This window comes from Takifugu rubripes, chromosome 4 (genome assembly GCF_901000725.2).
Source record: "Takifugu rubripes chromosome 4, fTakRub1.2, whole genome shotgun sequence".
Classification (NCBI taxonomy): domain Eukaryota; kingdom Metazoa; phylum Chordata; class Actinopteri; order Tetraodontiformes; family Tetraodontidae; genus Takifugu; species Takifugu rubripes.
This window is the reverse complement of record NC_042288.1, coordinates 11,708,868-11,733,618: the sequence shown is the minus strand read 5'-3', so window position 1 is coordinate 11,733,618 and position 24,751 is coordinate 11,708,868. Positions and strand designations below refer to the sequence as shown.

Genomic DNA, 24,751 nt, shown 5'->3' with positions numbered 1-24,751 from the left:
TATTGCTGAACTTTATTTGCACTTATGTTAAATTGAAAACACTGGAGAACCAGAAACGCTCCCCGCCTCTGACGTCACATCCGTGAGGCCCCTGTCTTGCTTCCTGCCTTGGCGAGGGAGGGGACGGTGCTGACGGCTGGGAGGACGAAAGGAAAGACAAGAAAGCCCTTGGGAAGAAAAGATAGCGGGGAAGGCCCGGGTTGCCACCGTCCGTCGGGAATTAAACACCAGAAATTTCCATAGCTGCTAGATTTGTCCTCAAATAGGCGCTGAAAATGAGTCGTCAGCTTAGCGAGAGCAGGGCCATCCCGACCAGGACGGTGTTGATCAACGACACAACGCAGCTACCTCATGATTATTGCACCACCCCCGGAGGCACTTTATTCTCTACCACTCCAGGAGGTACGGCCTTTCATTGTTTGCACTTTTACCACAAAGGGGGCATGACTATGGTTACGTTTCATTTGCGTCAACCATTATGCTAAGTGGTCACGTCGCTGTGGCCTTGGCTGCCTCGTCATACTGTCAAAACAAAAACAAAGGATGGCCCCGCCCTCTTTGCTCCAGAGCTGCTCTGTGATTGGCTGGTTTGCAGTGCAGAGATTTTGACGGCTGTATTGTTCTTGATCCACCAAAGCTAAAATAAAGATAACATCCAGTATTTTGTATCAAGAGTTACACATCAGTGAAATGATGTATGTATTATAGCTGTCTGTTCCGTGTTCAGCTCTGTCATTAATTTCAGCCACTCTATTCAACTTCTTCCAAAGAGGTGCAGCAATTTTGGTTACTGTAAAAACGGGAAGTGTTCTTATATCAAGAGGAACAGCATAGGCACTGCCAGAGCACTGGCGAGGTGCTGAGCAATTACAGAACCTCATAATGCTCACGTGTGGCCCTGCCGACTTATTGAGGGGTGTACACTGCCTTCGCCCATATGCAGCTGAGATTGACTCCAGCCCCCTCCCTGTGACCCCAAAAGAGGTCAATAAAAGAGAGACTTGATAATCAGTGCATACATCTGAAAAGATTGTATTCAAAGTAATGATTGCTAAGGTTACACTTTGAGTTGAATAACATATGACATAAATAGCAGCTATGGAGTAACCTGGTAGTCATCTTAATAAAGGCCACCTATATAGAGAATGCACCTCATTCTGCGTAGTCAATGCTGACACAACAGTAAAGCAGCTGCATGGCCCTTAGAAAGCACATTCAGTCTCAGTAATATTTGAGTCTGAACTCTCATAATGAAATGTCCTAATTTAAACAATAACTCTCCACAATATTTGCTTCAAGGTACCGGTATTAAGGAGAAAGTAGTGAAAAATACTTGTTAACTGTTTCTACATTTCTCATTTCCTGCACCTTTTTATGGACGTCATTATTTCATTTATATTTGAAGAGGCCCTCTGGTTGAAGTCAGACCATTATAACATGGTTTGCTCCTGCTGCAGGAACACGGATCATCTATGATCGCAAGTTTCTCCTGGATCGCCGTAATTCACCCATTGCCCAGACTCCCCCAGCTCATCTGCCTGTTATTCCTGGTGTGACGAGCCAAAACGTGGTGAGAGAGAACAAGAAGAATGAAGCCAACAACCGCATCAACAAGCATGACGACAAGTCTGCTAACGGTATGCATTAGAATGTGATTGATGTTGTCATTGCACATTATTGCAAGTTCTTCATGACTGTTCTATTTTCAAGGCGATGATGCTCAGTTCGAAATGGACATCTAACAGATGGGAACTGCACCAGGAGAAGTAACGACCTGGCATCACACATGCCAGAGGCTTGCTTGTAGAAACCAATGTTGTAAGCCCTCATGGCAGCCATCTTTAGCTCTCTGTCCACTGTTGGATGTAAAGTGTGTGTGAACCATTTGGATTCAGTGTATCATACATACAGTTTCAGTGTGACTGACTCGGTAAGCTGGGTTTTTTATTTTCTTTTCGCATACATTTTCAAGTTTACCACTCGCTGTGGCATTGAACACCCACATAGCGAGATCTCAGGCCTGAATATCAGGCTTTCAGATGCAAAGTCCTGTGAACAGATTGCAGTAAAGCTTTCTGTGTTTTAACATCTTTTGTCAAGCATGCTGTAAAATGGATCATTTTCAAACATGATTGGGGAAGAAAGTTTTTGTTCATGCCTCTGGCTCTGTCAAAACAATATTAATCACAGGATAGGTTTAAAGTCCCTTGGTAGGCATGTTGTTTTAGTGATCTTTCTGTATAATTGATTTTGGAATTACTTGAAATGCTTCACAAACTATTATTAGTATTTTTTTGTTTGTTTTTATTTCCTATGATGGTTTTTTTTAAAGGATCCTGTCCTTTTAATTGCCATTCGAAGGTTTTTAGTCTCCATCATTAAGAAAAGTAAAATTCTTATCAATTATCACAACACAAAATGTTTTGGATTTTACCATTGTTGTGTAAAGCTAATCGGAACCCAGCATTTGAAAACAGACCTTTTATATTAATATCAGACCATGTCTAATACGAAAACATCGGGAGTCGGTTCCTCTCTGGTGCTGATACACAATTGATACCGAGTTGGCTTTTGAAGAACTACTTTTCTACGGTAAATGAGGAAACGGTTAATATCTTGATTTTAAATTTGGGGTAAACTATAAATATTTTGGAGCAATCTGGTTGTTATATTTGCATTTTTATATGCATTTTCTCAGTTTTGAAGGATATTTTGTTAAATCAACAACATTCTTCAGCCTTTGGATGTGATAAGCCTCAACAACATTGTTTTAGCTTGACTGATGGTGTCCGTTGTTTAGAACTCTGTCCCCAGTGTCCTTAATCTACAATACCTTGGATGCGTCTTGTCAGTCCATGCCTTACATTGCATCAAATGCAGTAACTTAAGCTTTGTTCCTCATCACAAATTTGTACTTTCTAATAGATGTTTATTTTTTTTCAGTGGAATGTGGAATACTGTACAACACAAAAACAATTCCTTCTCAACTACATAAATTGCAGTTTTAATAATGCCACATGCTTATTTGGTCTAAGTAGATTTCTTTTTTTTAGCAACACATCTCGGTAATTGCTCTCTCCTGCAGATAAATCAAAAATGTTCTTGCTTTTTGTTCAGATGACTGAATGAATGGGCTAAAACAATTTGTATCAAAAATTTTATTTAAATTTTTGGCTTGTATTTTTTGCCATGTTTGGTGATGACCCAATTAATGGATTGTTTGAGCCTAGGTTTTGCATTGCACATTTTTTTCAAGACTGCAGATTTATTTTTAATCAGTTTGGTTTGACTATGAGGGCATAACATTGTTTGCTAAAAGACATCAGAAACACGGGAGTTTTCAGATTTTTTAATAACATTATTTTCAATGAAACTCCAATGCCAGTGGACACTTGCTGCAAGATCAATAAAGATAAATAACAAAAAAGATCTGGTGTTTTCAATTTAATTCTATCAGGACAAGTGTTTACTTGGATACCTGTAACTTGGGACATTTATGTCGATGTATGTAATGTATTACTACATTACATTTATAATAACACATTTATATAATACAAGCCACATACAATTTAATTAATTTCTTGAACCTGAATTTTATAAATACACTATTAATTTACCAAAACATGATAGCTATGTGACATCTTTTTCCCTGCAGAATCTGAAGAATTTTACTGGGCTTTCATTCTTACTGGAAGCAAGATTTGGGGGATGGTATTTATGTTAATATAAATTTTTTCCTATTTTTTTTAAACTTGTAAAAGCATAGTTATGAATAGTAAATGTTACCTCTATGAAACAGGATTTTAAAGAAAAAAAGTGTTTCGCTTTTGTTTTGTTTTTGTATCAGGCAATTGAAGGACGTGCCTACTCATTTTGTACAGGCATTAATCCGGGCCTCTACTGGTCCTTCCTCCTTTTCTACGTCCCTGAGCGAGGCCGGCGTCAAGATGGTGAGTCTTGTGGTGAAAATTACAAGTTAATCTGGCCAATATCAACGCCATCCATCTATAAACACCAATTTGTCTCCAGTTACGTGGCTATGTAGATGGATCTTACGTTATTATGTCGATATTACCGTGGTACAAAAACAAACGCCGATGAATTTAATGACATCCTAATGCTATCATGAGTGGCGTCCGTCCTGATGTTGGGATTACTATTTATCTATTATAGTTAGCGTTTACAGTTGTTTATAGTGTTTGTGGGGCTTTTGTATTAAATACTGTTAAATGTGGCACCAAACTCATCTGTCCTGAACTTGTTTGCAGCAAATGAAACTTGTCGTAGTCCTGTCGGCTAGCGTTAGCACATATCGCTGGTAAATACTACTGGCGTGGCCTTCATGCTAAATGTACTCTCGAGATTATGAGACAGCATAATACAATTTAACAATTATTCGCAATAGACGGTTTGTAAGTTATAATTTGAGGGGCATGAGCTGTCTTGGTTTAGGTTGACAGGTTTGTCCAGTGATGAAGCGTCTTTGGAGCAAAGCAACATGCAGAGTATTAGAGGTGCAAGGTGTTAAATAAACAGGTTTATTCTTTAATTTCACATTTTCAGAATGACACAGTGACAGTCAGGACCCGCAAGTTCATGACGAACCGCTTGCTTCAGAGGAAGCAAATGGTAAGCTTCCTCAGACCAAATACTTGTTCATGCCATTATCAGCCTTCATGTCCTCATGGCATCTGTCTTCTCTGTAGGTTGTCGATGTTCTGCATCCCGGCAAGGCCACAGTCCCCAAGACTGAAATCAGGGAGAAACTTGCCAAAATGTACAAGACCACCCCTGACGTTGTCTTCGTTTTTGGCTTCAGGACTCAGTTTGGCGGTGGCAAAACAACAGGCTTTGCAATGGTGTACGACTCCTTAGACTATGCCAAGAAAAATGAGCCCAAACACAGACTGGCCAGAGTAAGTTTTGCATTGAAATGTTGTATTTATGCAGTCCTGGGAAACTCGACTATTGGCTTATTTGAAGACTTCCTTTCACTTCTCACCAGTTCTCAAAATCTGTTTTGCATGAGAAGTGAATGGTTTTCAAATATATATATGTAAATAATTGGGTTTCTCTGGATTAACGAATTTCTCTAGTTTAAGATGAATGATTGGGAACATGTGTTAATATTTCTTGGGGAAGGATACCTCTGCATCAGGGTTTTTGATTGATAGTCTGGCTGCAGTTGTCAGGAATGTCCAGATAAATAGCTGCTTGTATACTAATGATCTAGGTATTATACCTATGTGGTAACTACAGTACATTTACTATTATAACACAAAATGCATGTCGGCTTGTGTTTTCCAGCATGGTCTCTTTGAGAAAAAGAAGACTTCTAGGAAACAACGCAAAGAACGCAAGAACAGAATGAAGAAAGTACGAGGCACCAAGAAGGCCAGTGTGGGCGCTGCTAGCAAAAAGGTATAAAGTTCTTGTATGCATGTGCAGATGGAGCAGGAACTAGTCCGACATTGCAGACCAGATCAAAAGAATAAAGCAGGGCTTTAAGTGTTCATGATTTTTGTTGCTACACATTTTCTTTAGTTTTTATGCTGTTGATCTTGGTTTTCACCCCTCTTTGCCTTTCCATTTCTTTGCCATTGTTCCAATCATTTCAATTGTGCTTCTGGAATCACAGAAGGTAAAGCTTGTTGGTAGACTAACTATCCTCGACAAGTGTAGTCAAGGAGTGATAGGAATACTACCCCTTGTGCACCCTCACTTACTCATCTGAAAGATACTTTTATTGCCCCTTTGTGATAGAGTTTTTTATTTTAATCATAGTAACCTGGGCTGAAAACTGAGTGACTTGATGGGCAAAAGCACTATAAACCTCAGTGTCTCCACTTAATTTCTATAGATAAATGGGTAGATACATTTATTGAGAGGATTTCTAACGACATATAATCCCTAAAAACTAACAAGACAAAGCAAACTTCAATTGTGCACATCAGAGTTGAAAAGATGTGTGTAGAAGGGTGATTAATCCCCATACTTGACAGAACTCACCTTATATTTGAGGTTGTAGCACAACACTTTGATATTCTCTTTTTGATTTATTTATTTTAACATAGAAGGTTAACGTGTTTTAACATTGTTCATCTTTTGTTCTTGATTTTGCTTCCCATGGATTTCTTATGCAGAAATAAAGTGTCAGTGTGCAGGTATAGATGCAGAAAAAGCATGGTGTGCTGTTGGTGTTGCACATCAAAAGTTAATATGATGGGAGTCGTGCACGTCACAAACCACCCCTAAACTCTTCCCGTAGTTATTGTTTAACCTTCTATCCTTTTACCTGCTCCTCTCAAACCTCTTAATCTTAACTCTAGTGCTTTAATGTCTCAGCCGTGTGGTCAATAGTAGAAAAGCTGCAGTGTAGCATGTGGAGGCTTTGGGTGTGTTTCATGTAAAAGAAGTCTGGGTTTAAAACAAAAATCCTCATCTTTTGTACCTCAGTGTGTAACAAGACAAACCCTCAGAACCCTCTCGTCTGTTCAGCTTGCAATGAAGTACTAGTGACGGTAAAGATGATCTGTCCCACTCTCCTCTAACTGCTCGTATTCTCTCTACAGTGAGCCAGAGCTGCCAGGGAGGGTCTCCGTGCTCAAGATGTTCTTTTCTGTTGTCACCAAATAAAGTTTCGAAAAAAAACCGGGACATTCTGTCAAGGATATATTGATTTGATTATTCTCCAGTGATTTCATCCTCAATCCACTGAGGTTTCGTCGGCACCGCCCAGTGTTAAACTGTTGGATACAGTATCAAGTGCTGTAATTGGAGTGTCCAGGTGTTGTGTAATGGTGACCTCTGGTGGTCACCTTTAGGTTCTCAGTTGCAAAACTAACCAATGACCCGAGCCACCACAAGGGGGCTGTCTGCTGACAAAGTAAGTCCTCAGACTAAAGCTCTAACCTGCTGGTTTCCCATTGAACTCATCCGCTCAGGAGAGCCGCTTTCAACAGGTGTGCACACCGATCAGTCTCTTCGGAGCTGTGCACTCAATAAGCCCTATAAACACAAATCTATAACATGACCTTTAAAGATGATTTGCATAGAAATAGCCCGGGAATGAGGAGATGAAGCGATAAAAATGCTAAATGTTATCGACCACGTCTCCTTGCTCTCCATTTCACTTTGTTATTCAGATCATGGAGGCGAGCTCCTCTTCCTCGGTAGAAACGGCGCACTTAATAGATGGGAACGTTAACAGTTTTGGACCCACAGAAAACAAGCAGCAGCTCTGTGCGTCTCCTGTGGGGGGGAGGGGGGGGGAGTCAGCGGGGTGTGTCGCGGCACCGCGGTGCGCCACCGGCGGGTGCCCGTGGGAGGCGTTGGCAGAAGTGGAGCTCTGAACCCAGGGACGCTAACAGATGGTGATGGCAAATTAAACCCTTCTGTGCAGCTCTGGGGGTCCCACCAGAGCGGGAATTCGCTCACGTCTTTGTTTTTAACTCATCTTTGTCCCCTGGTTAAGGGAAGTTGACTCTCGGAAATTAGCGGGAAGAGGGAAAGTGTGCGGGAAATACCGGGGAAAAAGAAACATGATGGAGAGGCAGCAAGATACGATGAACTGGCGATTCATCCAGGGGTGGAACCTGCCTTGGCCCACGGGTGCACTCTCCCCGCGACTCCGAAAGGGATAAAGTGGAATGTTCCACATTTAGTGAATTTCAATAGGATTTAAAAGCTTAATACCATTTAAAGTCAGACTCCATTATTGTCCACTAGAGGGCGCTCAGCGTCCCTTCTCCAGGTGATACAGCAAAGGTGTCTTTCACCATCAGACTGCTGATGGATGGCGATGAGGAGCGTGTTTGCGCCCTCACAACAGGGGCGGTTTTAATGGCCCGTCTCTCCTCACGCACGGAGCCGAGACGCGACATTACACACAGAAAATTAGCGGATTTCCCGACGACTCGCTGCGTGTCTCCAAGCCGCCCGTCCGCGCAGATATCAAAAGGTGTCAAAAGCAGGTTTCCAAAGGCACGAGGCTGCTCCCAGCGCGCCATTAAATCCCAGTTACGTTTCTCCAGACTCGACGCCATGAAGTGATTCGATTTAGGTGTGGTTTACCGCCGTCGGTTGCGTTCAAAGAGCGGTCATTCCTGCAGAAGTTGGTGATGTGGAGTGCGGCGACACTGTGCATCTTAATAAGCCACAGTCGGGGGGGCTCATTTTGCAGTCCTACTATGTCCTATCAGCGCTGGCAGCCTGCGCCAAGTTGACTAAACCCGCCAGTTGCTGGATGCTGATGCATAAAATGATGCGCGCCTCGGCGGCCCCTGAGCACCGGGGAGGTGTTTCGCCTTTGAGGACAAACGGTGGTCGCTGCATCCTAATTATCCCGTTTGCATCGACAGCCGGATTTCAGCAAACACGGATAACTTAATTTTAGTATTTCTCAACACAAGATTCCTGCATCCTGATTCATTCCTTTAATCTGATTATTTTTTCGCCTCGCCGATTCTATCTTATATTGAAGCCACCTGGTGTCGCCCCCCCCCCCCCCCCCCCCCCCCCCATCCTCAGGTGCACTTTTGTTTAGGATGTCCTCATGATAAAAATGGAGGGATGAAGGGGAGGTAAAGGAGAGAATCGGAATGGCGCGTTAATGAGGAAGGGCAGCAGATGTGAGTGGCAGTATGATGAAATGCTCTACGTGACAGTCATACCGCAGCCCCCATTCTGCGTGCGTGCTCGCGATCAGCCATGTGTGCGTGTGCGGTGCGCGTCCTTGGTTTTTCCGAGAAAAAAAGATACTCAGTAAAGGCTTAGCAGGTGGTCACATAGTCGCCCTGAACATCATTTTCCATTTTGTTCATTACTAAACAGGATATATGAAAACATCTTTACGCAAATCACATCTGGGCAATATTCACGCCTTTAGCTCCATAAAGGATCTGTATTTATCCAAATTGTGCATTTATTACTAGTATGAGATTGAGTGCACAAGTACATGTGATGCAATTAAATATGAATGAAAACGCAATAAAATTAGTTATTTGATGCTTTTTATGTTAAACTTTATGTTTACATATTGTTCATAATTCATGCATTTGTGTGCATTATATTTATAGTATTAGTGAACTGATGATAAATGTGTATAAGATGATATAGAACACACGTACTCTAATAAAACAATTAGAATTCCCGATTAGGATTAGGAGACATTTTTCCAAACCAGGGAACTGATGAACAGGTTTAATAGTGATGCTCATGTGACTGCAGAGAGGATGCGGAAGAAGCACTAATGTGGAAAGCAAACGTTAAAAACAGACATCCAGCAAATCTTCATGGTTTTGTGGGCTTCATGGTCGTCAGGGGAGCTCATATAGAGTCAGTTTATGAAGAAAAAGGCTCCCTGGACCTCCAGCCTCCTCCAGCTCTCTTCAGTCAATGCGGCTCTGCTGCAGTTTTCCAATAGCAATCTGGAGCTAAAATGTTCCAGCCTCTTGTGGGTTTGAGTGTGTATATCACTGGGGGACACACTCATATTGTGACGGACTGTATTCGGAGTTGTTTCTGGGTCGTTCTGGGACTGAAAACAGCCTACGTCTGCCTGCCTTATCCAGCCATTTTTCAGCCCTGCACTCATTGGTATTCCTGTTCATGTTACTCTCTTCAATCAGTGGCAGAGGAACTCTGATTAATGGCAACACTGAGAGCAATCTTCCTGTGATTCATTAAACAGGCCTGGCATGAATAAAAAGGGAGATTTGCTCATATTGCCTCTCAGATCCCATAATATGCTCTGTCGCCGGAGAGATGCATAATTCATGGTGTTGTTAGTGGCTCTCAACCGCAGAGAACGTGGAGCTCAGCTCTATAAAATAAACCCAAAAGTCAAATCACTCATCATTATGACATAGGTCATAGCTGGGATTTACTCAGCAACCTTTTTTTTAACTGCCCAAATAATTAAAACCTGATCAAATCAGTGACGGCTGATGGTGTCAAACACGCGGCCCGCGGGCCACACACGGCCCTTTGTCAACTTATTTGCGGCCGGCGACACGCTTTAGCTTCATTATCTTCATTAGTTATATTAGATGATGCTGTTGCCAATTTCTCGCCTCCACGATTCTCTTCTTTGGCGTCTTGAAATGAGCGAAAAAGACAATAAATAATTGCAAATCCTGTCACATTTTGTCCTCTTTGCTGTAACAGAACGTGTGAAAAACCGCGCCTTTTCTCGACATTTCAGTCCTTGCATCCCCGAGTATTTGTACGAAAAAGGGTCAAACGGGACAACAGCGACAACCAAATGGAGCCGGACGCTAAAGGAGCAAAAGCTCAAAAAGAGCTATCGCACCACCATAAATTCAAAAATGCGCTATTTAAATCTTAATTTCAACCATTTTTCCCAAATATGTCATCTTTAGAAGAGTAACTCAGTAATTTGCTAGTAATAATGGTTCAGTGGTTGTGATTACGTTCACAATAGTGAAATCTTGTTTGTTATAAACGTATGCCCAGAGAGACCTGGCAGTTTGAGAGTTTTAGGGTGTCCCAAAGGTCGGGACTGTACAGACGCAGACATTTTCTTTTACCGACATCACTCTGACTTTGATTTCCATCAAACGTTACCGCTGCAAATGTGCACGAGCACGGCCCATCAGGCCGGCGTCATTACTGCAGCTCATTTGCAACCGGGGGAGACGATCGGATGTGACAGGGGTGGAATTAGCTCTCCGTCATCCTCATCCGTGATTAAAAGGATACATAATTCTACCCCCGCGGCCCCTCCCACCTTCACACTGGCTCGCACAAAGGCCGCAGCCTTGGCGGAGCGCTATAACACGTCGAGTGATAGAAGCCTTCTCTCTTTCAACTTCAAGGTGTTTGTCGAGCGGGGAGATAAAAGGCACAAAAGCATCCAGGTGGAAAGCCAATCATACCGCCATCCCGCGTATCGCTTTTCCATTATAGCACACCTACACGAGATGGATGTTGCAGCCAGTAACCGAGCAGAGGCTGTGTTTTTTTACAGTATCCTCCGGTCCAACTGGGCTGCCGTCTTATTGTGCGGTGTTAGAAATCAATAGGCTCTGACCTTACGTCTGCCAGGAGACGTGTTGGAGAGGCCATCGGGAAAGGCTGCGGTGCACTTCCTTCACGTTCGACTATAAAACCGCACTGCTGCTAGCAAAAAAATCACAAGTACGGCCAGGAATTGATCCGTGATCCAATGGGAAGCGACTTAAGCCTCTCACGCAATGTAAACTTAAGCCAGCCGAGATTGCAAAACATCCCTTTAATTTCCCCATTATGATTCCACGCTACATTTGCAGCGGAGCCTATGTCAAATTAGGACAGACCCTAAACCGGTACAGCGGTTCCACCTCAGTGAGGAGGATTTCTGCCCGTGTCAGTGTTTCAGCCTGTGTAGACGGATTAGGCTGCGTGTCGAGAAGCGCATGAATAATTAAAAGCAACCCGGAATATAAGATGCTCCCTGTTGTGCACTGGCACAGGAGTAAGAGGCAGGATAGAGGAGAACGGGATGAATGGTGAGAAGTGCTCATGAAATATAAAAAAACAGGAAGAGAGCAGTTTCAGAAAAGCGTGAGAGAATTACGGCCTTACATGGCGTCCAAATCCTCACAGACCAGTTATTGGTCTTTTTTTTCCCAATCAAGGGTCATTAGTTTCCCTTAGGGGACGAAACATTTGCGTTTGAGTCGACTCTGTTCGTTAAAGTTCCATCTCGAATATCTCGAACGTGAACCTGCGCACTCACGGATAGTCAAGGCCTGTGTCGGGACGCGTTCCGATCCTGGAGACGAGCGCGCCGTGAGCTGGAACGCCAGAACTTCGCCGGCCTCTTGTTTCGTGCCCAGGCTGCGAGATTAAGATTTCACATCACTGCCGGTGTCAGTTGGAGGAACGAGCTGTTCTGTATCCCCTGTAGCCCAGCCCAAGACCAGCATCACACGCTGGTGGGGGGGGGGGAGCACGCTATCAATGGGCTGACTGGTCGGCTGGCGGTGGTGTTCAGCTTCAAAGAAGCGCCTACGGCCGTTGTGTCTAATATTGTCTCAGAGCCTGTGTTTTTCACAAAACTACTGATGCATGAGTGGCCTGGAAAAGCAGAGGGGGAAACATCAAAAGTTCTTTTGAAGTGCTCCTGCTCTTTTATTCTTCTCCAAGCCGCGGCTAAACGTCTCCACCGGAACTTTAATTAGCGTTCAGGCGTCAAACGAGCTCGCCGGCCGTTCCGGCGATGTGGTACTTTGATTTGATCAAATGGGCGCATTCTTATCCTCCCAAATGTGGTGATTATGGCCACTGAGGAGGGATCTGCAGTATTTATTCTGTACCTGACCTGTAGAGATGATGTCTGGCATTTTAATCCGTAACATAACGTATCGCAGCGAAGGATGGGCTTGAATGCTTCGTCATGCAGGTTCATCCTCACATCCTGCTTCACTATTTTATGAATATTCTCCTGGAATAAGATCCGTGGTGCAAAAGTGGAGTGATACTGATACAAAAATTCAACATAGTTAGCATCAAAGTTAGCTATCGATGCTAGCGTCTGACCTCGTCAGGCCAGGCTTGATTTTTCAAATAAAAACAGTCCACCAGTGACCAGCTAACTGGACCTGCGGGCTCAGTAGCTCCGTCCATTTATTTTTATTACCCACTTGTACATTATTCATTTAATTAACTCAGCATTAGGCCTCTTTTATAGACCTATAGATGAGGGAGTGCTAATGTGAGGAGGGATTTGTGTTGGAAGTCCATGGGTCCTTAAACGCATCATTTATAGATTTGTGGTTTTAACAGTCTTTGCCGCATGTACAGAGAGCATCATGAAAACTTCCTAGCTGGTGACACTGTTTAATCCCATCTCATCTTCTCCGTTCCTGCCGTGATGTGAACTGTCGCACCAGATCAGCTCCATGCGGTGCAGCAAACCTCTGATCATCTCTAAAAGCGGAGACTCACTTTGAGCCGTGAACGTGGCTCTTGCAGCACATCAAACGCAACACCACCTGGTATTTCCATATCAAGCAACTGTGGTCAGACTTGAATGATTAAGCCATAATAAAGAACCCGATCCCGTGTCATTTCATTTGGTTTCAGCTTGCTGGAGGTTGTCTGAAGCTGCTGTCATGGGGACTGATGAGAGAAAGTTCCTTAATGTTAAACTTTGTGACAATGCGTAAGGGCAGAGAGGGAAAGAGTGATTCAGAGAACACCGGAAAAAATCTCTTTTGCCCGGATGTTATGTTTTATTGTGGATTCATCATCCACATCATGTGACCTTGCTGTTGTGTTGTTGTTGTAGCCCCAGAAGTGCCCATTAACTCTGACCTTTGTACTTGTGAACTAAACACACTTCATTTTTGTGGCCCATCTTTTTCTAACCGTTGCTAGCTAGTCCCCCCAGTGGTCATATGGGCGAATGACACTCTGTATGCTCATGTTCCGTATAAAAGCCAATAAAGGCAGTAAATTGGCGTGGTCTTCCTGAACAGAGCTCAGGGTTGAACTGTGTAAGGACCATATATGCACCTAAATATAATATAAACATATATTACAACCTTGAACGGTAGCTTGAAGCCTCATATTATATGACGTCTGTACGTGCTTGTAATACCTGTATAATCTGAGCATTTTTCACTTGGTTGGGGTCAAGGTTAAAACAATGTTCCTGTGCCTGAACATTGGGGGCAGCCGTGGCCCATGTCCACAGTTCTGTCACGAGCGATACCAAGGTCTTCGGTTCGATGTCGACGCGTCCTTGTGTTCCTCCCGTCGCTGCATCTCCATATTGAAAGGAAAAGGAGGTACAGTGAAATATTACAATGTGTTGCATGCACTGTGTATATATTCAAATATGTATTACACACTCATAATTCACATAAGGGGAGACAGTGGGAGCGGGCAGCGCCATGGACGCATTTGTCACTCTGGCAGGCGTGCTTCCCAGTCTCCGGGTTGGTGGCCTGGTTTCTGCACGCGGTCTGAATGCCTGCCTGCCTGCGCCGCCTGGTTACTGTCACAGCCGCACCGTGATTTATGTAAATTGGCAGGTGGGGGCTTGTGGGTCAGCCACGATATGTGGTAAGACCATCACCTGCACATCGTGGGTAGAGGTGTCGGCAGAAGCGGCAGATGCAGAGAGGACGGCGTACATTACTGAAACCTGCAACCTCAAGATAAAATGGTGGGGAGGGGGGTTATAATAAATGACAGACGACTCAAAAAGACGAAGGCTGTTGATTTTAGGGATTTTATAATATGTAAATAATGCATGATATGTTGCTGCAAACACCATATAGTTGTGGTTGCTGGTTGGTTGTTTGAGGGAAGCCTACTTTTAAAAGGGGCAGATCGCCTCCCCCTGCTGCCTGATGGTGTCTCCTCACAGCGAGGACTGGACGCTCATTAATGCTGCAACTGACCCCCCCCCCCCTTAGTTTCATCTTCCCCTTCTTCCAACTTTAAGGGAGTCACATCTGTGCGCTGCGCCGGTCAGACTGGCTCTATTCATTTACTTTTTTGGGGGGGGGCGGGGGGGTAGCATTATTGTAATGTTACCCCACCATGAAATGGCTGCAGGATCTGACCCTCGCTGATCAGTTACCAGGCGTAAACTGCATCCAGGCGTGTTGAACTGGCCGATTGTCGGTGTTGGAACAACTGTCTCAACATGACATTAATGGCAGTGGACCCGGTCCAGCAGCGTGCCGCTGCCAGCAGGGGCCGGTTTGATGGCGGACCGCATGAAGGTGTTCATCCTGCTGGTTTTGGCAGCTCTAAATCAGGCTGAGTCAGCTAATGTTGTCTGCATCTTTAACAAACAAGACTCTTATCTGCACATCGGGAAACTTTGGAAACCTTGTTGGCAGCCGTCTCCGTGACCTTGAGCCGCCCTCCATTTGTTTGCAGATTCCATCTCCATCCTGTTCTGGCCTGCGGGCCAGCTGCAGTTAGCAGTTACTTTAACATCAGGTCATTATATATTAATATGTAATTGATAAGAAGATGGAAACACAAACAGCTTGTGTGCTTTTTTCTTTCCCCCAGAATAAAGCAATCCAGTTGGTGCTGGAGGTGAAGATATGACTTTGCCAACCTCTGATGCAAACAGTTGGTCTTTCTATTTTAACAGCTGGGCGTTCATGGCGCCTGGCACCGTCTAATTAGAGTGAATACATTAGGTCTGCGTGTGATCACGCTATCTGGCGATGGTTAGCGCCGGGCAGGGACTTCAGAGGAGCCAGCCGTGGCAGCAGCGCTCCCAGGCCCCGCAGAGATGACCCTGCCAGGCTTCCACAACGTTCCAACCTGGGGGAGCACTGCAGCTTCCCAGTGACAGATGGGGGGCTGCTGGGACGGATGACTGCAGGCTAACAGAGCAGCCATTAGACCAGCCAGGCACCCAGCGAGCCAACATGTCTTTATGTTGGCTCCACCTTCGCCCGGTAAGTAATGTAACGGTGTGTCATGACAGGCTGCCAGGAAACCAACTGCATGTTTACTCCATCATCCTTATTGATTTTTTCCTCCCAGTGCTTCCCCAGTGCTTGCATGCGTTCTCTCTGGTCACTCTGGCTCCCTCTCAGAATCCCGATGAATCAGGGACCCTGACTTGGTATTAGGTGCGAATCTGAGTGTGTTCTATACATTAGCCTTGCTGTCCCCTGTTTACTGGTCCAGGTTCTACCCGCCTCTCACCTTAAGGCAGCTGGGAGCGGCTCCAGAACTAAAAACAAACAGGGGGGCCTTTAGTGTGGCTGCTGTTGGTGCTGTGTTTCCTATGAAATGAAAGCTGTGCTATCATCCACCCCGAGGCAGGGAAGGGCCGGTTGGCAGGGACTCCACTTAACAGCAGGAGAGTGAAGGGAATGAATGTGACAATTCTCATAAAAAAGAGACGGGGATGGGGGGTTCGGAGCGACAGATTAAAGGCATTAAAAGCAAGCAAAAAGGAACAGACGCTGCCCTTGTGCCCACGTGCGGTCCAGAAAAGCTTGGGTCTAATGGGAGACGAGGATGCGCAGCCTCCTGTAGGTTAACCAAGCAATTATGCCACTTAAAAGTCTCTGACAGTCAAGGTCGTATTGGCAGACACGGGCGGCATTATAATACAATCTGTGTTCGGTCTGACACAGAGACCCTTTTGGATGAAAGAGTACCAATCTGCTGTCATCATCATCGCCCAGAACCTTTTGTAATCCCGCCTGAGCGGCTGACGTGCCGATAGTTTTAAAGGAAATAAAAGGGGAAAACTTGTTTAAAGCTTTTGCACGTTTCTTTTTTTCTCTCCTGAGAATGGCAAAAAAAAAAGAAAGAAAGGACAGCGAGGGACCGATTTCACCAGATTCCAAAGCCAACAGAAGGAAGCTCCTCTGAGGCAATAACAAAAGCAGATGTGGTGGGAGGACGGTGCCAGAGAAGGGTTGATGTAAGAGTTTGCCGGGTGTTTCTGGTTTTCATTTCATTCACTCTGGGTTGTCAGGGGATATGTTCACTTTTGTGTAGGTGTGCGCTGTGTGTGTATGTGCAGTATGGCTGCACACCTCAGCTGCTCCATAAACGCATGATTGTCATGGAAAAGACAGATTAATATTGGATTCAAATAATTCAGTGGGACCATCTGAGAAGGTTTTATTAATGCAAGATGTACAATGCATGAATTATTGATTGTGTGTATTTGGCGCAATAATATATCACCTAATGTATATAAATGGGGTTATTGTTACAATCACCAATAATAAAACCTGCTTGTCATCCACTTCTCATGATTTTGAGAAGGAAATTTTAAAAATCTACTGTTTGAAGGAGAAACTGTTGCATCTCATCACGTTTAAACTGATCATCTTTCTTTAATGTGATGAAATGCACAGGATCCAGACCAGCAGGCTTCCTGCGCGGGAGGTTTTGTTACCTTCCCTCTGCAGGGGAAAAAAGGCAACTTAAACTGTTGATAGTGACAAAGTGACAAACTCTCCAGCCTGGCGCCAGACTGGAGAGTGCATTGCATCATGGGTATAAAAGTTAATTTAGCAGATGGTTTCTTTGACTGCAACGCTTGTGAAAGTATCCTGTGTGACCAACAGATGGCGCTGTGGCGCATGTTTTGAGCCTGCGGTTCTTCTTGGAAACAGCTTTGCACCAGCACGGGGGAGGATAATTATAATGCTTCTAATTATGTTTTATGTGATCCTGCGCTGGTACCTAGTGTTAGTGGATGCAAATTACACCAAGTGTATATCTTAGAAAAATGAAAGAACCGGCTGATCATTCCAACCGTTATTTTCTAAATTAATGAGCACATCTGATATACATATACATCTGTGTCTGATGTGGGGGGGACTTGGAAGTGTTATTTTACCTTCAGACCTCCTGCATGCTCTAAGTAGTTTTACCTCTGTGCAGCTGTTTCGCTCTGTCTTCATGATTCTGTCTCTTCGCGCATCCATCTTCCACCTCTTTCCTCTCACCCCTCCGCCCCCCCCCTCCCTTTCATATGCTCCCCAGCCTCCTCCCTGCCTGCAGACAGTGTCAGCATGATGTGGGATTAGCCCAGTGTGCCGGACTCATGGGAAAAAAAAATCTCTGAATATGCAGAAAGGACCCTTTAATCCACATTTTTAAAAATTCTTTCTTTGTTGTGCAGCGCTACCAGTTGAATCGGTTGGTTTTAGAAATGTCTATTTCAGACAAAAAAGTGTTGCACTACATCCATGATTTCATTAATTACAGTTCAGTAAAAGAAGATTATCTTTTTTGACATTTTAAGACTTTCTGGGCATAATCTTTTCCTTCAGATGTGACAAATATATCCTGTATCCTTTCCTAAATAGCACACATGAGGGATGGTGGTTCTTGTATACATAACTCCAGCGCGCCTTCCCCAGGGGTCACTCTGACAATTTGGAGTTTGTTTTCTCTATTTATTGCTCTACTGTATCATCCCGACTGTGTGTACGGCCTTGAGCTCACATCTAAACCCGCTGAGATCACGCCGCCTGTAGCCACGGGCTTCCACAACCACCAGCTTGCCAACTGGAAAAGAAGGACAACCAGCTATTGCACACACCTTGAGGGAACTGCCCAGCTGCAGTAGTTTAAAATCACATTGTTAGTCTCGCTGATATGCACGTAATCTCCCGGCGAGCCTGCGTGTCTGGTATTATTGAGACCCCGTCTATGTGTTTGTCCTGTTGTCCCCCTGCCCTCGAGACATCCTTGGCTGAAAGTGACTCCTGCGTGTGGCTGTTATCCCAGTGATGATGCACAGTAAACTCCCGACTGCAGCACAGGGCCTCTAAAAGCCGCTGCCATTCATTTACCCACTGAGGCTATCACCTTCCCCATTACAGGATTGACTTCTGTGTCTTTGTTTCAGCGTATGTGTTGGCGCCTGTATAATGCAACCCAGGATCCATTCAATCGTGTTTGCTCTGTAGCTGCAACCACCAGAACCAGCTCAGGCGTCGTAATCAGAGGTGCTTCTCGAACCCCTCCCCCCCCTCGTGCGAGTATAGGCCCAAAAATACTCCATCTCTGCCACTCGTGTGTTGTAAAACAGGCCCCGTTTTATCAGCAGTCCTTCAGAACCGCAATATTAGCCATATGTGCGGCCGAGTTGGGACTCATCATCGCACAACGTCCCGCGGAACCCACCTACGTTCTGCCACGCCGGCAGTTGCATCAAATTTGTGCACTGGGAACCGCAGAGCCGGTGGGGGCACAGCCATCGAGAAAATGGGTTGTTGATTTTTCATTATTTCTCCTGCATCCCAAACGCATTTTGCCAGTGTGAGTCCGTTTTTTGGGGAGGAAGATAATCAAGCAGTAATGAGATGTGGGGCTTTTATGACTCCAGTGTTTCCCCTCTCTGTTTGGTGGATAAAATACGTCTTAACGTCCGTGGAATATTAGGGAATAAGTAGAATAAAACTGACGGCGTTGCGGGCGGAAATTGCGCCATCGTGCAATGGTAGAGCGTGACCTGCCGGTTTATCTGGAGCTCAATAGAACTCTGCAAGGCGGGAGAGTCAGAGACGCGGAGGGGAAGAGGTTCCAGTCAACAGGAAGCAGCAGATTCATAGATCATACAGCGCAGAAGCATCGCTGGCTCAAGTGTTTAGGCTGGGCTGTTTGTGTTTATCCTCCACCAGCTTGTTTTTTGTACTCTCCAGCAACTTCAACTTTGACCTCCTGGCACCTCTGGACGCTGTTTTACCGCACATCAGAAACAGATTCAATTATGAGGCGTTTGGGAAGCGTGGCGGTAGAGCGATCCGCACTGGCCTCAGAGCAGCGTGCATGTTCTCCAAACACCTCCGCATGTTCTTCCTCTCACAATCCCTAACGTGCACGCTCGTGTGGTTGTTTTCCACGACTGCATCCAAAGATATTCCAGTCCAGATGTCTTAGCTGAGGAAATGAGTTGTATTAATGAATACTGTAGAAACGTGGCGCAGATTGTTAAAATATCCATCATTCAACAGCTAAAATGGAACGGAGACAAAAGGATGCTGGTATGCATTGATCAGAGCCTCAAACATGACTCTTTTACTAATGTAACCTCACCTCTGCAGGATGCGCACAACAGCAGACAGCCACGAAATGAAAACGGAAGTTAATATTTATCAAAGTGTCAGCGTTGGAACCTGTTTCAAGCATCTGCGTGAATGCAGGTTTTTTTATTATTATTTTTAGCTTCAATCTTGACAGATTACTACAAAAGCACTTCATTAAACCTGCAGCAGTGCTACGCTCTGTTCCCCACCCTTCGGCGGTGGAGTAACACAAGTGGCGTCAATGTGCCTGCGATTCAATAACTGCTTCTGCTATTACCCCCCCCCCCCCTCCCAAAAGGAAAGGCGAGCGGCTTCATCTGCATCACCTTCACCCTCAACATTTACTGTTGATAATTGTTGCTGTTGAGCCACTGCAAAGTTGGATTATTCCAATTGCGTTTTAATTGACCTGGGAGTCCAACACCGTTATAAATGATCTATAAAGCATCCATAAATTATCGTGGAAGTCGCAGTGAAGGAGACCCATCACGGTGCTGCTACTTTGTGTTCCAGTGTTTGATGCAATCTTCCACACATGAGAGCCTGCGTATATGTGCACTTCTCTGAGAGGGCCATTTAGAAAGCAGCAGGGTCAATACACATTCAGAGAGTGCATTTTCCTGAACGCTTCACCAGCCCGTAAAGCCTCAGTGCCACTTTATACCATATTCTGCTTACTGCATTAATCCATCCCGCCGAGGCGTCGTCTTGTACCCGCCGATACGACAGTCTCGCGCGTGCACGGGCGTGCGCACGTTTTCACGGCTTCAATGGCAGAAAATCCATAGCCTTTTCTGGGAGGAGGAATTCCATTAGATAATAGATATGGAATCCATCTGGATTCTTCACCTTATCTTCTCCCAGGGTGAGGGATCAATACTGGGGCTTTAGCTCAACCGCCAACAATAACAGGAAATTGATGGGACAGAGCGAGCAACGTGGGGGCTCAGGCAATGACCACTTCTGTCATGCAAATAACAGAGTGGGTTAATTGGTGAAAGGCTGCCTAATGAGGAGGAATGAGAGGCTGGTGCAGAAGGATCGGATTAGGCTGTAAATAGTCTGGATTATTGCTGCAGTTGCATGACAAAACAGCTGAGATTGGTGAGGAGAGAGGAGAGAGCAGACTTCCATCTGTCTGAACAAATGGGCGCGCACGTGGTAATGGCAGCTAATTTTCCACAGAGGCACTGAGGTTTCCTGTTGGAGTTGCCTGGCGCGTGTGTTTGCAGAGGCCGTTGCCTGGCAGAACGTTCCAAACATTAGACCAGGAAGGCAAAGGGGTTGGTGGGGGGGGATGAGGTGAGAGCAGGGTCAGGTAGTGCGGCAACATCGCTCTCGGAGGGACCTGGGCGGGACTCCTGTCACGCACGGAAATGAGTCCTCTTGTGTTTGTGCGCGCTGCAGGTCCCTGCGTGGCCACGAGTTGGTGGGCTGCGGTTGGGAGGTGTAACAGCTGGCTGGCCACCAGGGTCCAGAGTCCATCCCGGTTGAGGTGTTTGCTGAGACCTCACCCATTGTGTCAAGGCCGAAGCGTGGAGAGATTCAACCTGTCCACCCTGAAAGATTGTCACGGTCTCCTCCTGAGCCACTCGCATGATCTTGGTCCACTGCCCCCTTTGATCCCCCCCCCCCCCCCCCCCCCCCCCCCCCACACACACCACTGACCAGCCCAAACCAGCAGGTGGTGCTGTCTTCTGTGGTATTTTTAAAATATTTCTCTCATGGAAATCTCCTGTTGCTGAGAAATCAGACAGCTTTCGCTCACTGGCACGACACCAGATTACCAGCAGCACGCTTGTTCTGATCTCTCGGAACATCACCTGCAGCAACAAAGTCAGTTGTTCTTTTATGTTTCTCAACCGCCCTCGACATTATGACCGCGCTTGTTATGGGAGTGCGATGGAGAACTAAAGTCATGTTTTCTTCTTGGCTCTAATCAGGTTCATGATCAGTTGGAGATGCAGCTTAATCCAGCGGGAGAAGACAGAATGTTCTCGCAGGAAACTTGTGTGGAAGGAAAACAATCCCGCAGTAGGTTTTGATTGAGCACCGACCCTTTGTTCCTGGCTCCCCGCGCCTCTCTCTCTCTCCGGCACAATGATGTCATCCGTGGGAAGGTATTTCTCTCTCAGACACAACCTGTCTGCTCCTGTCAGGGGCCACAGTAACGCGAGCCGCCTTGAAAGTCTGAGAGCGAGCGCCGCTCATTTGCAGACAAGGGCGTTATTTATTTTCTCTGGAGGAGATTCAATATCTCCTCCCGCTCTCCATCCTAAACTCTGAGGCACAAATCACTCGCCCTCCAGACAAGCAGCAGAGGTTGGGAGCTCAGTCGCAGCGCCCTCCAGAACTGGAGAGCGGCCGGTTGTGTAACGTGATTAGTCAATGTTAATGTATAGCCTGTAATCAGAGAGATTTAGGATGGCTAAGGCTCTTTGGGGGGGGCTGTGTTTCTGCTGTTGAGATGCTAAGTAGACGTTGTTAGTATTAGATCGCAGGGCTGCCAATTCCCCACCTCCTTCAGCTAAACTTTAGCTCTCCTGAAAGATCAACCATTGCCTCCATCTTCGACACACATCTTCTACGGGTAGATATGAAGGCTGGATTCTCTTATATACTTAGAAAGCCTGGTTGACACGACACCTGCAGCCTCTCTTGTGCGGAAACTTCCATGAGCTCTTGTGTGCAACTGGGGAGGAAAACAACAACATGAACTCCCTCCAGGAGCAGAAAATGGATCTCAGGGATCTCTGTGGTTAAGGATGACTCACTGTGACAAACATGTTGGGAAGCAACAGCGAGAGGAGAGCATGAGTCAGCAGGGCATATGTCATGATGTTTCATATATCTGAAAAGGAAGAAACACAGGACTGTCAAGAGATAGCTCTTTTTAAATATGTATCCATATATGTGAGACAAAATATGAATGAATTACAACATGCTGTAAAGGATCTTTGCCTAAAAACGTGCCTGTGCCTAAGCATTCTGAGCCGGAGTGCAGCGATCGATTGGCTTAAAAGGTTATGCGGATCAATACAAAGTTGTTTTGGGCACCAGCGCTATTATATTAATGTCATCCTGAGAAATAGTCTCTATGGCTAAGGTGGCTTGTCTGCCAGCCTGTTTTCCTTTTTAACTCCAATCAGAGGATCTTTGTTACGCTGCAAAACTGCTGCTGAAAGCTGTTTTAAATGGCAGCTTCGAATAAGATTTGTGAAAGATCTCAGCATGGGCTGCTAAAGACGTGGATATTGTGTAATTAACCTGCACATTGACCGCTGTTTTCTTTGAATCAGCAACGAGATTCAATCAGTCAATCGTCCGCAAACGCTGACGACGTTCTAAAATAAAAAGGTCACTGGTTTTTCCCTTTCACCGGCCCCACAACTGAAAATTCTTCTATATTTAGAGTTTTTAAAAAAAAAAACCTGCTGAATTAACTGTGCTGTGATGGTGCGGGCTTCACTGCGGCGAGGTAGCTGTGCAGTCAAGGATGACACAGAGGTTGAAGTGGCCACACACTCACAAAGCTCTCCCCCTTCCATCCCTCAGGCTAATGTTATTCCCAAGGTCACATCCTGCATTACATAACAATGTGGAGAATAAAAAAAAAACCAAACATCTCGCACATATGCACGCAAACACGCAAACTGTGCTGCAATGGGGGGGGGGGGACAACCTTAAAATAGCAAACTCTCCTCAGCCTTCACCCCAAGTGCCCGAGTCCTACCTCTGCTTCCATGACCTTTAACCCCACCATTCTTTGGTCAGCACAAACACCTGCAAAGATGCACGTGCCGTGATTCATGCTCCTTCTCTTCACAGCCATATATTAAAGTGCAAAAACAACCTCTCTCGGCCTCTTTTTGCTTTCCTTCCCCCTCTCACTCCTTCCCATGGCCTCAGGGAGGTGTTAGCTATCTGGATGCTGCTGCTCTATTGTGAGCGCTCATTGATTGCCTCTGCGCTCCCAACAGCCAGTCCGACCAGTCAGCATGGGGCCCTGGCTGTGGGCCTTATCTCCCACTACTTAGATGTCATTCACTGCAAAGAAAAGAGAGGGAGGAAGAAAGAAAAACACCAAGAATGATTGGAAAAGAGAGAGAGAAAGAGAGAGAGAGAGGTGGAGGGTGTAAAAGGGCAGTTTTAGCCTCCTCAACTCTGCCGCCACGTCACCTGTTTTCTGTTACGCTCTGACTTGGCGCCTTTTTTTCCCCTCACAGTCAGAAGCCATCGATGGTGCACTCAGTCAGACTTCCTCTCGTCTTCTTTTAATGTTAAAAGGCTGTTCTGTTTCTCCGTCTCTGCAGGAGATGATGCGTTCACTGCCAGGTCTTTTGTGCTTTTGTCGCATCTGGCTGCAAACATTAAAAAAAGGGGGTCATCAAGGGCGATTTAACTGGTTGTTTAATCTAACAAGCAGAACTGTCATTTTCAGGTGAGCTGACCCTTCGGGTGTGCATCTCAGACGCATGCAAACATCACAGGCCCCCATTCATACAATCACGCAACCCAGATTTAGATTTTTTATTCGATTTTTAAGTGGCTCGAAACTCCGCCGCCATCAGGTGCCGTCATCTGTTCCGCACCTGAATCCATTTACACCAGAGAGAAGCAGTGTGAAAGAGGAGCGGTTAGTCACGGTGTACTCGTATCAACAGGACTTGTTTATTAGCATCTCGGTGTAGCGGCGGCACTGACAGCACTATAAACAACCATCGCACCTCTGTGAACTGGAGAGCTGATGTCAGCACAACTGAAAGTCCCCCTTCATCATGTAGCTACATGAATCTGTGCCGGCATCCATCACTCGGCCTGCCGCCTCTTTAGCCAGAAAACTTGTCACGAGCACAAAGCCCGCGGTGGGGGGGGGGGGGGGGGGACACCGGGAAACCTGCAGTGCTCTGAGGCCAGCCTGGGGGTTAAGTTAGCCTCAGTCGGCGTGGACGTTCGAAACCTTTTCCGTGCACTGACTTAATACACTGCAATACAATGCAACGTGCATTAACCTTGTCGGAGCGTGTTCAGCGAGGGGTCCCTTTGATCTGCGTTAATGCATTCATTCAAACCCTCTGAAAGACTGCACCTATGAAATTATACACTGAGCCAAGTCAAGCTGTAATTACCCCACCTATAATCCATCCATCTTAGTGGCAGCACGCCGTCCGCCTCGTTTGTCGGGGAGGCTCGGGCACACGCTT

The 24,751-nt window shown here is 45.6% G+C and overlaps 2 protein-coding genes across 4 annotated transcripts; both read left to right on the top strand.

The window, feature by feature from the left end:
• The first annotated feature begins 85 nt into the window (after positions 1 to 85).
• Positions 86 to 3,427, top strand: eif4ebp2 (eukaryotic translation initiation factor 4E binding protein 2). The gene is made up of 3 exons (XM_003964010.3): positions 86 to 402; positions 1,458 to 1,637; positions 1,711 to 3,427. Exons 1-3 carry the CDS (start codon positions 276 to 278, stop codon positions 1,740 to 1,742), a joined length of 339 nt encoding a protein of 112 aa, XP_003964059.1. The 5' UTR covers positions 86 to 275; the 3' UTR covers positions 1,743 to 3,427.
• A 413-nt stretch (positions 3,428 to 3,840) lies between these two features.
• On the top strand, positions 3,841 to 6,660 carry rps24 (ribosomal protein S24). Of its 3 annotated transcripts, XM_029834715.1 has the most exons (7): positions 3,841 to 3,950; positions 4,564 to 4,629; positions 4,707 to 4,916; positions 5,308 to 5,421; positions 5,639 to 5,641; positions 6,144 to 6,164; positions 6,573 to 6,660. In XM_029834715.1, the coding sequence occupies exons 1-6, from the start codon at positions 3,948 to 3,950 to the stop codon at positions 6,147 to 6,149; spliced, it is 402 nt and encodes a 133-aa protein (XP_029690575.1). In that variant the 5' UTR covers positions 3,841 to 3,947; the 3' UTR covers positions 6,150 to 6,164; positions 6,573 to 6,660. The 3 variants fall into 3 exon arrangements, with proteins under 3 accessions (XP_029690575.1, XP_029690576.1, XP_003964055.1); XM_029834716.1 differs by lacking the exon at positions 5,639 to 5,641; XM_003964006.3 differs by lacking the exons at positions 5,639 to 5,641; positions 6,144 to 6,164 and having other exon boundaries at positions 6,573 to 6,657.
• Positions 6,661 to 24,751: the final 18,091 nt, after the last annotated feature.